This window comes from Mastigoproctus giganteus, chromosome 4 (genome assembly GCF_048544385.1).
Source record: "Mastigoproctus giganteus isolate SK-2022 chromosome 4, ASM4854438v1, whole genome shotgun sequence".
Taxonomy (NCBI): Eukaryota; Metazoa; Arthropoda; class Arachnida; order Uropygi; family Thelyphonidae; genus Mastigoproctus; species Mastigoproctus giganteus.
In genome coordinates, this window is record NC_143578.1 from 243,043,358 (window position 1) to 243,059,379 (window position 16,022).

At 33.3% G+C, this 16,022-nt stretch overlaps 1 protein-coding gene across 1 annotated transcript in view; it reads right to left on the reverse strand.

The window, feature by feature from the left end:
* Positions 1-16,022, reverse strand: part of l(3)mbt (lethal (3) malignant brain tumor) — a 195,801-nt gene that overhangs the window by 21,784 nt on the left and 157,995 nt on the right. Inside the window, exons 13-15 of the mRNA XM_090372140.1 lie at positions 10,952-11,051; positions 6,095-6,262; positions 3,451-3,606 (exon numbers count right to left, since the gene is read on the reverse strand). Of these exons, the coding sequence (XP_090228266.1) occupies positions 3,451-3,606; positions 6,095-6,262; positions 10,952-11,051 (424 nt within the window). The remainder of the gene's footprint in view (positions 1-3,450; positions 3,607-6,094; positions 6,263-10,951; positions 11,052-16,022) is intronic.

Here is a 16,022-nt window from a genome sequence, read left to right on the forward strand (position 1 = left end):
TTTATAGTTCAAACTTCCTCCAACAGATGGTAGTATAGAGATTATGTAGTAGGCTGACAGGTTGCAAGTAACAACCAGTTTCATTAGTAGCATTAATGTTCTGTGTCATGATTTTGCAATGGAGCAACAAACAAATATCAAATTTTGCTTTCAACTGGGAAATTCTGCAACAGAAACATATGAAATGTTAAAAACTATTTATGGCGATGAAACATTATGTCATACCAATGTGTTTATTGGTATATGTGGTTCAAAAACAGATGTGAGGATGCTTGCAATGCTCCGAGAAGTCGGCATCCATCAATTAGAATTGCAAATGTTTGAAAAACTGTGGCAAAAGATCATTGTTTAACTCACAGAATGACGGCTGATGAGTCAGATATGAATAAGACGGCAAGTCATCAAATTCTGAAGAATATTTAAGGAAAAGGAAAGTCTGTGCAAAATTTGTGCTGCACAACCTCACAGACAAGCAGAAGGTTGAAGTCTTTGCATGAAAAGTATCATCATACAAAGAGTTTAACCAGACTTGTCAAGACAATCCTAATTTCCTCAAATGTATTATTGCTAGAGATGAGTGTTGGGTGTTTCAGTACAATGCAGAGACAAAGTGCATCAGGACATGCAACACTCATCTCTAGCAACAATACACTTGATCATCACCAAGGTCCATCATCTTCCTTTTCCCTACATCTTCATGCAGAATTTGACAAATTGTCTCCTTATTCGTTTACAGAAGTTCAGGATATCAAGACAATACTGATCACATTTTTCGACAAACATTATTTACAAGGAATTTGTACCGGGGGGGGGGAGTCAATGGTAAGGTCTATGTGCTGCATTTCCTGGGTTGAGGCTGCAATTTCAAGAAAAGGAGCTGGTTCTGGTTTCATGACAATGCCCCCACCCATTCCACACTTGTTTTGAAGACAATTCTGATGAAACAAACATCCACCCTACTCTCCTGATCTAGCACCAGCAGACTTCCTCTTTTCCAAGGTGCCCTCAAAGGAAACAGATTTCAGGATGTTGACAATATAAAGAAAAATGCAACTGCCAAACTGAACATCTTCTCTTTGGATTCTTTCACTGGCTCTTTTCAGAAACTTTTAGAATGGTGTAACAAGTGCATTCAATCATATGATGATTAACTGAACAAAATGTATATGATGCATATATATTTCTGTTCTCCTTATCCAGTATTATGAATTAGATGTTCATTTTAATTTAGATGCTTAATTTTGCAGTGCCTAGTAATTATATATCCAATTTTGTACCTACCATATACACATATATTCTATAAATTTTTGATTTCCTCTCCATTTCTGCCCCTGCTTAGATAGTGAGGGTGATTTATTATTTTTCTAAGTATAGGGGCCACAACTGGATAGATAACGTGATTGTAGATCGCTTTGATTATTTAAATTGCATAAAACTATACCCTGAATGTATAGTGACTGTCACAAGATGGCAGAATTCAATTTTATAAATTGAGAGTGGACAGCTAAATACAGCTGAATAAAGGGTATACTCTTTTTAGTTTGGGTTCCTATTGAAGTGAATAAAGTTTGTACAGGAGGCCCCCGTTATAACGCGGTTTGCTTTACACTGATTCGCTATAACGCTGTTCATATATTATAACCCGTATCTGACTATAACGCTGTCACAGATCACTATAACACTCATTTACAGATTTTTGGCATATTTAACGAAATCGTTTCATTTGATGGAGTCGATAGCTTGAAAATGAATAGCAAAACAAATGTTTCCCACGCCAACTTGAGAAATTTTCCCACGCTCAGTGAAATTTTCTCGCACACTAATTTAATTGCAGTACAGTGACTTGTTACGTAGTTCCAAGATCAACATTTTAAAAAATTATCAAGTATATTGCTTGTAATATTTGTGTTATATGCATTTATCCGAAGTATAGTCATAACTCAGTACAGTATTAGCCATCGTGCGTAACGAACAGTTTACCTGAACATTGTATCATAATTAATGCAACCAACACAGTTACATTTTCGAAGAGTTAATAAATAATGGCCGATAAGAATGTAAAAGCAACAGCGTCTGGACGCAGTACGGAGACTATAAATGTAAGAAAAAGACTGAATTTGAAAATTAAATTAGACATTTTGAAGCGAATTGATTCCGGTCAAAGACAAGCAGATGTGTGCCATAATTTAGGACTTGCAAGTTTAACTGTAAGAACAATTATAAAACAAAATAAAGAATTAATTTTAGCAGTGGGAAAGATAGCCGGCCTAGCCCTAGTTGCTTGCAATATCCATTGCAAGCAACTAGGGCTAGGCCGGCTATTAGGATTGAAATGGAAAGACTAACTAATTTTATTAAAAATAATATCCAGTGCAGAATTTAGTTAAGTTAAATATTATAAAAGAGAGAGAGAGAGAGAGAGAGAGAGATTAGCCAATATAATGATTTGAAGAAAACTCACCTAAAAAAAAAAAAAAATGTGGAACCATTTAAAACTAGTAAGAGCTGGTTGAATGGATTTAAAATCCAGGGAGAAGCCGCAAGTGCAGATCAAGGAGCCGATTTAACAAGTTCAAAAAAGAACTTGTTAAAATTATTGAAGAGGGATATTATGTGTTATACTTCTCAACAAGTTTTTAACATAGATGAAGCAGGACTTTTGTGGAAACGAATGCCTAAAAGAAGTTTCATATTGAAAGAAGAAAAAAACATGCCAGGTTTCAAAGCGGCGAAGGATCAGTTGACTTTATTGTTGGGTGGTAACGCAACTTGGGTTGAACAAAGTTCAACCCAAAATCGACACATTTTTCACGATTAAATTTATCAATTAAATTCATGATTTTAATTGGAATTTTAAGTTTAATTTTGATATGTAAGTAGTTACCACATATACGTATGTAATGCAGAATATTTTATGTGCAAATATTTGAATATTAAATATTTTGACCAACATTTGTGCATCTTTTCACTACCATTTATTATTGATTAGTAAATATCCTATGGCACCGACCGCAACTCACAAATACATGTGTTACCTTATGGGAATGCGGCGCTCGCTTAGCGCGGATTCACTTAGCACTCTGTTTTTCCAGAACGAATTATCAGCGTTAAATGAGGGTCACCTGTACTTCAAACAGTAAGAACATGAAAAATTGGTAAATATTATGAAAAATTAGTAAACAATTGATAATGAAACAGTATTTTTTCTGCTCCACATTTTTTTGCATTTGCAATGCCTGAGCTTATCCCATGAATAATATGCTACTTCACATAACCAGGGCCATTCTGTATAATTATTATAATATCGGTTACTTTGCTTTTCACAATGTGCATTGCACATATTAATAACTATAGGAAAATTACTGCAACAAGCACAGTTAAATAATGTGCAAACAGAAATATGTTAAGAAAAGTATTTCAATGCTAACAAGTTATAACACAATGGCTTACTTTTTTCGTTTTAAAGATGTTTTGCTAGAAGGACTTTCATCTCCATTGCTGGAATCTGCAGCTCCTTGAGCTAGAGGACACCCAGAAACTCTGTGATGGACGGAATACTTTCCTTTAACATGGCCGGATCCATCACAACCAAGAGTAGGACATCTCCTATGGAAAACAATAGCCTAAATCACAAAAAGACATATAAATCATGTCTTTTTCATTTAAATATATTTCCCGTTGTTAACTGGCTGGTATACTGGCTACATAAAGGGGTTACAATAAACTTATTATTATTATTATTATTAGCCATAAGGTACAAGGAAGCCTGCGGCTTATGCTGCACTAGCCAAAATTAGAAATTCCTCTATTCCTTGGGGCTGTAATGAAATGTAAATGGAAAAATTACATTTATATAAGTTGAACCACTTATATAAATGTAATTTTTATAAGTGGTTCAACTCATTTTTTGACAAAGACATCAGTTCCCAGTACAAAACAGTTCAATAATATCAACAATTAATGGACACAGTGGATCCATTTTACATCAGTAAGTTTAAAAGGTGCATTCTTCTCATCTTTTTTTTTTTCCTTTTCTGCATTTGGATTTGGTATAAATCCTTCACTTCCTGCATGTAGCAAAATCAGATGATGGCCTATCTTTATCAGTATTTTCTACTGCATAGACTTACACTAAATCATCATCCAACTGTTTAAATTTTCCATGTTTTTCTTTGAACCAAGTCTCATCAACATGTACAAAATTCCTTGATTGGTCTTTAAAATCACATAAATGGCAATAATAAAAAGCAGCACTTCCAGTCTTTCAGAAAAAAAAAAAACTTATAATTATCAATTGTTATATAATGATGGTTCAGTTGATCTGTAAAACATGACAAAGATACAATGCATTACCACTAAACTGAATTGTATAATTTAATCTCTTCAGTATTTCTGTGACTGTTAAATACCGAATGTCTCCATGAGATTATGATTTTGATTTGTCTTACAGACAAATCAAAATCTAGATTAGTTAGAACAGCTTCATGTCAACATTTCTTTCCTGGTATAATGAATGTGCTATCTATGGTAAAATTACTATTGTTTTTCTTAATAGGCATCATAGTATTAATCATCATAAATGACATGCCTACAGCAATTCTTTGATCAACAATAAATTCTCATTCTTTGATAATTTTGAATTCTCAAAAAGAATAAGCAATTCTTTGTTCATTAATGGTTTCTTTTTCCCCAGATGGTGTAAACATTAAATATGATTTCCCTAGCTTGATTACTGGTAAAAAAAAAAAAAAAAAGAAAGAAAAAAAAAAAAGTAAAGTGCAGCCATTATCAACCCACTGCAGGATGGAAGCCTCCTCAACAATTCGTGTTGAGGGAAATGGACCATAATCTGCCACGCTGGTCCAGTGCGGATTGGCAGATTGACCGTATTCAGCAGTCAAGGGCTTGAACCCCGGTCTACTCAAAGAGCGTGTGCTACTGCCCACTCGGCTACGGATGCCTTATTATGGCCTCCTGATTACTGGTAGGTCTACTTAAACAATTCATGCTTGTTTGTTGATACCATTATCAAGAACTTCCTTGAGACAAAATGTACACTGGATAAAACCCAGCTGAATCCTAGTGTGCATTCCTCAGACTTATGTTGTGCGTGGTATAACTGACCTACAAAAGTTACAGAAAGAACTAAAAGAATTAAACTGCTATTACTCAGTTAAGAGTTGAATGGAAGTATGAGAACAGTTTATAGAGAGCTCAATAGCTTGGGTTATTGTGGCCAGGATGCTGCATACAAATCTTGAATCACACCAAGCAACAAACATGCATGCATTAACTGAAGTGAGTGCACAAAATGTGGCACGAATTAAGGATATTCAGAAAGCTGTAACAGGAAGTAACCAACCAGCCTGATTACTGGTAGGTCTACTTAAACAATTCATGCTTGTTTGTTGATACCATTATCAAGAACTTCCTTGAGACAAAAAGTACACTGGATAAAACCCAGCTGAATCCTAGTGTGCATTCTGCATAGTATATTTGACCTACAAAAGTTACAGAAAGAAGCAGAACTCCTTAAAGGTGGTCAGAAGAATTAAACTGCTACTACTCAGTTAAGAGTTGAGGATGCTGAGTTAAGGATGCTGCATACAAATCTTGAATCACACCAAGCAACAAACATGCATGCATTAACTGAAGTGGGTGCAAAAAATGTGGCACGAATTAAGGATATTCAGAAAGCTGTAACAGGAAGTAACCAACCAGGCTTCGTGCTCTTCATTACAAAAATGTGTGTGATTCAATCGTCTGAATACTTAATTTAACCTGGCATGCCAACAATTAAAAGAAGCTGTGGATCTGCTCTGATATGGCTCCACCTCCTATGAGTAAAGAATTAAAACTTTCTGAATACAAATACACTGTCAAGTAACAATAGATTTTGAGATAATTGTTTTTATCACTTGCAATTATGCATGACTGATTGATTTCTCTATAAACTTTAAGAATCAAAAAAGTTAAAAAAAAAAACAAAAAAAAAAAAGGAAATAAGCTGACTTGCTCAACAAGCAGTAAAACTAAAAATTACTGTAATTAATTCAATAGAATACTATGTTAAATAGCAAAATCTTGCACATACCTGAGACCTTCAACTGTCCCGCCAGGTTCAGCATACCTTCTGCCAATGTCTGAAGACTCGCTTCCCGTTCCACTTGAATTACCATTGCCACTCCGGGAGAGTCCTAATCTGTCTTGTAAGGTTGTTTCTTTGTTCATATTGACTTCTGAATAAGGACAACCAAATGCACTAAGAGAGAGGAGGGGGGAAAATGGAAAAGTTGCTTACTTTGCATTCATGGAGCGCCAAATTAACTTTAACAGACCTCAATTTAATGAACTTCAGAAATAATGGAGTATCCACTGAACCAGACGTTTTGTCCATATGGGACCTAGTGATGTAACTGCCTCAGTGCAATGGTATTTTCTATCAGTTAAAATAGTTTCACAAAAAAGCAGAGAGCCAGGACTTTCCTCACTGTCACCTTCTATCAGCCTGCCAAATGTCAGACATCAGTAAGGAGTCAAATGACCCGCCAGCAAGGAAACTCAAGAGTTCATCAGACTCCAATAAGCTTTAATCAGTTTCCACTGCTATTATATGACACAGCAAAATTTAAGGCTCTTCTTCTTCCCCACAAAATAAGTGAAATAAAATACAATAGGTAATGTTTTTTATTTCACCCTGTTGGGTGTAATACACTACTTGTATACTAAAGGTTTAATACACTACATGTATACTAAAATTCCCAATTCAAAAGAAAATGGAAGAAGAAAAAGCAAATTAGTGCAAGTGCATGACTCCCCACCCAAGGAGATGCACCCTCTTCCCATAACCATCAAAGCATGAGAGCCACTTGCCTAGAAAAAGAAAAATTTAAGACAGGAAACTTACAAGCACCACATTTTCAAGGAGCATCAGCACTTGAACTCTGAAAGAGTCTAGTTTTTCAGTCATTGACTGTTATCCAGCCAAATGCCAACAGATGTCCTGATAAGATATTAACAATCAATGAAGAATCCTTTCCTAGCCTAAAGACACAATCCCATAGACAAATTTGGAATCATCACCATACTAGTTTATTTCAGTTAGGAATTTTGCAAACAAATTTTTTCGCACTTTACTTTTCTAATAAATTATAATTCTGTCATGCAGAAAAGTGTCGTATTTAATTGCATTATATTTATAATTAATAATCCATGTGATTCCTCTACAAACCAAATTAATTTTTTTCTTAAATTTTAATATTCTTTCCATATTTTCTTAGAACCCACTCTCTCCAAATTTGTCCACTTTAAACATACCAATTTTGATAAAAGTAAAAGTAGATTCTTTATTCTTCACTATATCTCATGCATTTGATTCCATTCATTAAGCTTTCAATGATATAAGTTTTCATTTATTGATTCTTTCTAAACATCCACTTAGATCACTGAAAGTGAGGATTAGATTCTATTTACTATATCACAGGCATCCCACAAGGTAAGCCCTTGTCTATTTATATTACATCTAAACAATTTTATGTCTGTGCTTCCATCTATCAATATTGAGTGACAACTCTTTGTACAAGCTCTACAACTTCACAAAGTTATTAATTCTTCCTCTGATAGCACAAAACTCTTCAATTTTCTTTTGCTTCTCTCTCTCTCTCTCTCTGATCAAGAACGTGTTTCTGAATCTTTCAAAGTTTTCTCTCAAAACATGATAAAATTCTATAATGGCATCAGCCTATATAATACAGACATAGCTGGAGCCAGCCAATTGTAATGTGTTGTTAATGTACCTCTTTGCAATGTTACACAACAATGCTCACAAAATACTTAGTCATGTTAAAGCAACAAAATAAAGCCAATTTAAACTACCAAATTAAAAAAAACATGTTCTTGTTTATAAGAGCCAGAAGTATTTACATTAATTGTTTTGAAAAGGAATACCAATATTTAGCAGGCTTGAACCATGGTCCACTCCCTGGTTCAGATTCCTTGTCTCTGATCGCTTGGCTATGCTGGAACAAATTTTAAAAGAAGAACAAATTCAACACATTTTTTAATATAAGGGCAACATAACGGTTACCATTATATTAAAATCCTTTATCTTCATAATAGATCTTTATTTCTCCTCTATTTCAATTGCTATTACAGCAAGTAAAGTAGGGGAGAAATTAGAAATGTTACAACTGCCCTTTTCACAAATTACTCCAGTCTCCCCTATTTAAAAATTTTACAAGATAATCATCAAAATAGATTCATTGAAGATTAAATGCTTCTGGAAAGCAAAAGACAAATATATAGGGTCAACTGATAGGGATGAAAAATATAACCTTTTTTAATACAATCATAAGCAACGAAAAGATCTGCTACTAATGAATTGTTCTGAGAAATTTGGCTTTGAGTGCCTGTGCACACAATACGTCAACGCTAAATTGAGTGGTGCCTCTTACTTCTACCTCTCAAATATGTCATAATAAATAGTTGCCATGTGTTTATAGAAAGTGAATAAAATCCACACAGTTATCACTTACTAAATGGATAATTGGATAGAAGTATGGTTAGGATGACCAATAGAGATGGAGGATATCCTTCTGTTCCGATAATTTGGAAATGACAATGAGCCCTCATTTTCTGTAAGACATTTCAGCAATAAAAGGGGAGAAGGGGGGGTAAACCAGTCTTAAAAATGAAATCTCAAAATGGATCCAAAACATTGATGTTGACTGCAATTTATTTATTTAACTGAATGTGCCTGTTTTTAGGAACTCCTCTTTTACACTTCTATTAAATTCTGGTTAACAATTAATAAACCATTTAATTTGCATATATACATAGGGTCTGCGTTTTTTTATCCTTTTGAAATTTAATTATTAATCTCCATATAATACCATTAAATGATATAAAAAGACAAGAAACAATTGCTAAAACATTGCTGACTGAACTGACGAAATTATGGAGATATCAAGATCTGTCCCTGAAGACAAAATTATGGATCATTGATTCATTAATTCACAATTCAAAATTGTGAATCATTGATTCATTAATTTTTCTGGTTGCCACTTATGGATGTTAGGGATGGAATCTGAAAAGAGTTGACAGGAAGAAAATTGAGGCATTTGAAATGTGGTGTTATGGGAGAATATTGTGTGTTTCTTAACTTGATTGAAGAACAAATGAGTGGGCACTGAATAAAACTGGCAGTGCCTAAAATTCTTCTTCAAGCATCAACAGAAGAAAACTCAAATTTTTTGGACACATAGCAAGGAGAGAAAACTTTCTGTTGAAGAATATAATGGAAGGAAAAATTAAGGTGAAGGGGAGCAGAGAAAGACCTGCAACTAGGTTGAAGGATGGGATCAGTGAACTTCTGGCCATGACAGTTTGCAATGCTGCTTGTAGTGCACAAGATATGCACAAAAGAAAAAGTCCTATAACTTTGTACTTTATGATGATTCAACCATGTCAGGCAGGAAATACAACCCATACCAAAACCCTAATAACACAGCATATCTTCAGGAGTGAAGCACTCGGGATGTAATTTTTTTTAAATTTTTTTTTTTTTTTTTTTATTTCTTCTTTGTAAATATAATCATAAAGGTGCATGTGTGCGCCTGCATGTGCGTGCGTGCATGCGAGAGAGAGAGAGAGAGAGAGAGAGAGAGAGAGTGTGTGTGTGTAGATTCCTTGGAACACATCACTCTTAAATTCTCTAAGTTCGCTGCCTGTGTCACAGCATCATTAGATGTGAAAATATGTTTCTACATATAATATGTATGTAATGGCTATACACAGCTGGACATCAATAGTAATGACTAAAACTCTGCAACCCAAAGGTAAACATAAATTAAATAAAGATTGGAGTTCAAATGGAGAGGTTACCTGCGGAAAAAAATATAACAGGACCTCTCCACTTGCAGGGATTACATCTCAAATATATCTATGATGGTGAGATTATGGAAATATTGGAAAAGAGGATCCAGTTCTCGCAAATATATTTTAGTGCTGTGTCAGTACTACAACATATTTTATATAAAATAATATATTTCATACACATCGACTGCTCATTGATTCTGCCAAGTTTAAGCCCATGCCAAGAAATCAAGATGTCTAATTGCAGAGTTTGCAGTATAAATTAACACACTCAAAAACTCCATTTGTAATGAAAGGTGCTCTCTTAACACTGTGTGCTTAGACACTCTGCTTATTTGCTAGATACCGTGTTTCAAATTTTGACCAACGGCACTGCATACAGGAATAAAAGTTAAATATGTAAAGAAATCGAAATGCCTTTTCATTATGTTTACTGGATGGCTCCTTGGATGTTCATAATTTGTCATCACTGTGATTCTGCATTTTCCTATTGGAATGGCCATTTACAGATTTTAATTTTACACAAAATGATAAAGAATTCTATGGCAGATAATAATTAATTTGCTTCAGTAATTTACATCTTTTCCATCAGTGATATTCATTGACAGCATTCTTCCTACATATCAAATCTAATATCACACATTTTAACATTATTCAGACATTTTAATTGACAAGTGAGCTTACCTGGCAAAAGAAACTACCAAAGAAACTGACTGAAGGACAATCACTTCCAGGCCTACAAAGGTAGGCAATGTGCCCCTGGGTGCACATCCAACAATTTCCAAGCAAGGATGAATTCAGTTAACAATTGACCCATGAAATATAACTTAAGTGTAAACCACATATAACCAAAATTTTCCCAGAATCTGGCAAACAGTCTCTTGCAGTAACTTAACTGGAAAATAAGCAATCAACGTATGGCAAAGCTACAAATAATATGGCTTTCCCATACCATTCGAATCATTTGGTTACACATTCACTACATTAAACTGCTTTCATATTCTTTCTTGTAAAAAATAGGAAAGTAGTCGAATGATCAAAATATTAATTCACTTTATAAAAAAAATAAATCTACTACCTGTGGTGGGTTGTGTACTTGGGGCCTTTGATATGTCCAATACCCTTACATCCTGGAGTTGGGCATCCTCCTTGTGACAAAGTTGCCAAACTTGACAAATCTAAAAATAAGTAGACTAGTTTTAAATTAAACACAAGTTTTCTAAAACTACAATTAAATTCACTTTACAGAGGTTACACATCTGTTTATGTCAAAATTATGGTCACAGGTGCATGTGATGAGATTTTGACCAATATCAATTAATGTACAGTCTACTGTTAATTGAGTGCTGCTATTGGTGGCTGAAAACAATGAAGTAGTAAACTCACCTCCACTGCACTGCTTAAATTATGTTTATAGTCAAACACACCTGCCAACTCTTAGAAATTGTAATTTCTAAATAAAAGTCTTAGAAATTGGAATTTCAAAAACTTTTATTCAGATCCACTCTTTGGCCAGAATATTAACAAAACAGTATCGTAGAATATTTCTTCCAAATTAATAATAATACATTTAATTAATGCATGCCACAAATGCAGAAAATTACATGTTATATATTATGAAATTCATTAAACACGTTTTAAATTCTTCTTCGTGTATATGTTTTAAAAGTACTTAACTATTTTTTTCATTCTGTTAAGTCAATTATACTGTATTGCCTTTGTGACTTTTTTTTTTTTTTTAGTGCTGTAAAGAAATGGGTTAAGTAATTTAAAAATATAATTAATAAATATTAAGAAAATATGAAGAAATGCACATCCTGTCTTTTCAAGAAGCCAACAGTAGTTTTTTTTTTGTTTTTTGTTTTTTTCTATAGCACAATATATTTTTATCACCAAATCAACTGAGTTTTAGCAACAGAACCTATTGCCACTCATATTTTGGTAATGACTGTGGCAGTAGCTTCTGCTACCCACTCAATCAGTTTATACTCTAATTTATTAAAAAAAAAAAGAAAAGAAAAAAAAGCTGAACATCTTGTAAAACTGTAAGACAGACTTGTTTTTGTAAATCTTAAGAAAAATTTACAAAGGTTGGCAAGTACAATATAAAAATTATTAATAATTTTACCAGGCAAAGCATATGAATTTTAAAAATAAAATTCATATGCTTTACCAGCCTTTGATTTTGATAATGGAGAGACTCTCCGCTCTCAATGAACAGTGAGGGCCAAGTACTTAACCTTATAGCTCCACTTAGAGACAAATACTGTCATCAATAGTATTTGTCTCTGAGTTGAACTGTTTAATCACATATCATCGGTGGTGAATACTCATCCTCAGTTCTTCAGTGAGAGTTGAAAATTTCTCCATGACTGCAAATGAATTATGGTAAAGTACGCAAATTTCACTTGATTTGACTACTGTATTTGAAATATCTCTAAAATCTAAAATATTGCTAGAAATCTTATATATATATATATATATTATCAATGCTAATATGATTTTTTTAATGATGATCAATAATTTAAAGGTGAAAAGTACAAACTAAAATAAACAAAAAAGTCCCAGTGAACATTGGGCAGCAAATGAACCGTTTTGGAGATAATGCACATTTTCTGTTAAGATCCGCCACTGACTATGGGAGCACTCTGGGAGGATAATCTGTATTGCTGAGACCTTGTACACGCTGGATATAGTAGGGGTATGGTAATTGGCGATGTAAAATTCGCCACACACTGCTATGACTCAGTACACGCTCTTGCAGAGCAACCCTCCTTGTCAAAATTCCTGGATTTTGTTCTATTCTTTCTAATACCCTTTCCTCAACATCAGGTGCTATGCTTCTGAGCCTACCTGCTCATACTCCATGTGCAAAGTGCCCATGTTCTCTAAGGCGTTGATGTACCTTGATAAATGTGCACCTGTTGGGCTGCCTTCGGCGGGGAAATGCTTCTTGGTACAAACATGCAGCCTTGAGTACACTGCCGTTGGCTTTACCATACATGAAATGCATGTCCGCATACTCTTCGTTGCTGTAACCTCTTTCCATGTTGACTATCCTTTGACAAGTATTAGTATGCTCTCAGAGCATTGAGAGAGGGGGAAAGGGACAGAATGAGCATATCCTAACCTAACCTAAACAAACATAGCAGTAGTGGATCCCAACTCTGTACAGTTCACCTTGTCAGTGGTGGATCCCAACTAGAAATGTGCAATATCTCGAAAACGATTCACTTAAGGGCCTATGTTTACTAGGCTTTTTTTGCATATTGTAGTTCACCTTTAAATTACACCTTTAAGTTCACCTTTAAATTATTGACCATCACTTTTGAAATGCCCTGTATTTAATCATCTCATATTATGGTAGGAAGTTGGGGGAGCAGGGGGTGAGTAAATGTGTGGGAAGCTCAAAAAAGTAAAATAAATAATAAATAATTTTCAACACAAGATAATTACTATTAATGGGTCCAAACAAAAAATACTATAATAAAAACAAAAAAAAAATAAAAATTAAAGCAAAATAAATCATTGTTAAGTACAAAACAAAAGTAAGTAGGAAAAAAAATTACTGTGAGTGAAACACAAATCAACGTAACAAAAAGAGAGGAAAGGGAAGAAAGACTTCCAACAAGAGCATTTTATAGAGAGAGCTGAGTGACAATAGTAAGAAATTCATGCACCCTATTGAACAGTTTATAGAAAAGACACTGGTAGTAGTCAAAAAAAAAAAAAGCTAGAAAAACAATTAATAAGAAAAAATGCAAAAAAATAGAAGGGGAAGGACTTCCAACAAGTAATACTGTATGAGGAGTTTAACATGACAATGGTTTAGAATTCATGCTCCTCATAAACAGAGTTTATGGAAAGTAGGACTGCACCACTGATAATAAACTGAAGGAAAATAACATCAGAGGTAAATTCATATTATGGTTAAAGGAATGGTGAAGTAGTAGGAGACAGAGTAATTATAAATATCTATTGCTCTTCATGGATTAATGTTAAAAGGTGTTCCACAGAGTTTACATGGTGGCCAACTCATCCTACTCAACATCACTTGAAACATATCTAGATACATATAAGTAAATACAGAAGAGTGTCAGTTATCCAGAATAATTAAAGTCAGACCTCTTCCGGATAGCAAAATTTTCTGGATAAGAAAATGTAAGGTAAAATTAAATAAATTCTGTTATAATGTATTAAGGTAAAAAAAAAAAGACTTTAAATAGCGTGAAAAAAAAAGACTTTAAATAGCGTGAAAAAAAAGAATTCATTTAATTAAAATAAATAATAACTTATACATAAAAATTTGCACATTTACATATGTATATTCGGATAGGTATTTTACTGCAAAGTTTATGTGAAAAAAAATTTAAAGTAATTTTTTTAAAATAATGTTTGATCGTATTTTGTTTCATTTGTTGTGACCTTTTCTCTCAAATTCCTTAATAATATCATTTTGATTACATCGCATTCTTCCTGGTTTTCTGCCCATTTCAGTGCTGTTTCTTTTCATTGACATTTTACCATAAAAAAAATGAGAAAAATAATAAATTGCAGTTTTAGACTGATATTATTCTTACTGAATCTGGAGCTAAACTAAACATAATATGAAATGAAGAGAACAAAATATGAAATGGAAAATTGTTCACAGAAGCAAATGACTAAACTCTATCACTCGTTGTTTCCGAGAAAACCCATTAGTCCTAATCCAACATTTCACCAGATATATGATGTAAAAAAAAACAGACAGAAATATTCTCAGAGCACAATAAACATTTGTCTCAAATACTACTATTAATAAAAGAAAAAAAAAAAAAAGAAAAATTAGCTTTAAAATTATTCCGGATAACTGATGTTTTACCATACTTAAATTTGAAGCATCAGTATTTTTTTATGGAACCCAGTATATTAATAATCTTGCCAAAAATTCAAACTCTTAGTTATGGCACTGATACCATATACATATCTAATACCATAACTAATTTTTCATAAATATCCACAAAATTTTCAAATCATAAAAAAAATTTTTTTAAATTGTAATTAAAAAACATTGAAAATAGTGGGAATCACAGACAGGAGCTACAGGTTTAATAACATGTTGGCAAATACTTTTAAATGATTCTTAGGGACATTTGAGTGTCATTATTTTCTATCTTTTGATAACACACAAATGAAATTCCCATCAAACAATTAAATTTTATAGAGAATTAAGTGAAAACAATATATTCCCCTTGAAAGCTTCACAGCACTCAGTTACTATAACATTAATTGTTATATAAGTTAGTGGAATAGTATACATATTAAACCAACTGAAGTTGTGCAGTGGCATCATTACACAACATCTCATATTGTGAATTCTCAATATTCACAATATGAGATGTTATGCAATGACACTAACTTAATTTACACTAACTTATTGCACTAACATATATGACAGTAAACTCTTCTTGCAGTCTAGTGCTTTTTAGCCCTAAATCCTATTATGTATATAACATTTATTATATATAACTGATTAAACTATCTATACTAATAAGAGTAAATCACTGACAATTAGATAAGTTACAGAATTTCTTAACGTACCGATATGATTGGACTCAAGTTTGAATAGCAAAGCTTAATAAACGGTACTTACCATTGATAATCTGCTGTTGTTACATGAAGTAGGATGGAAGAATGATTTTGAGGCTTAAGCGGTTTTGAATAATTTAGAATTTAAAAATAAGTTAATTGGTAAGGATATGGAATTAAAATATGCTCAAAGAAGTAGAAGTGCACAACTTTGTCACTGGTTGTCATTGAAGAATTAATGAAAAACTTTAAAATATGAAACCGGTGAAGCCAACAGTCTGACATTCGTTTTTTTAACGTCATCAGTTGGCAATACTAAAGTGAGAAGAAAACGTGTGTTTTAAAGACTTCTATGCTCCCGTGATGCTCTTTGTGACATGTGGGAATCTTAAGTGCATGACATTCCAGACTGGGGAGAGGTTGGAGGGTAGTTTCGCATTAATGACATTTAGTTTGGTGTGATGGCAGCACCATTCTATAATAAGGGCTTCATATTGAAAAATTTTGTAACTAGATTTTAATTTTATGATGGTAATGGCAGAATCAACTAAAGGGATGTGGTTGTGGGAATGTACGTGTAG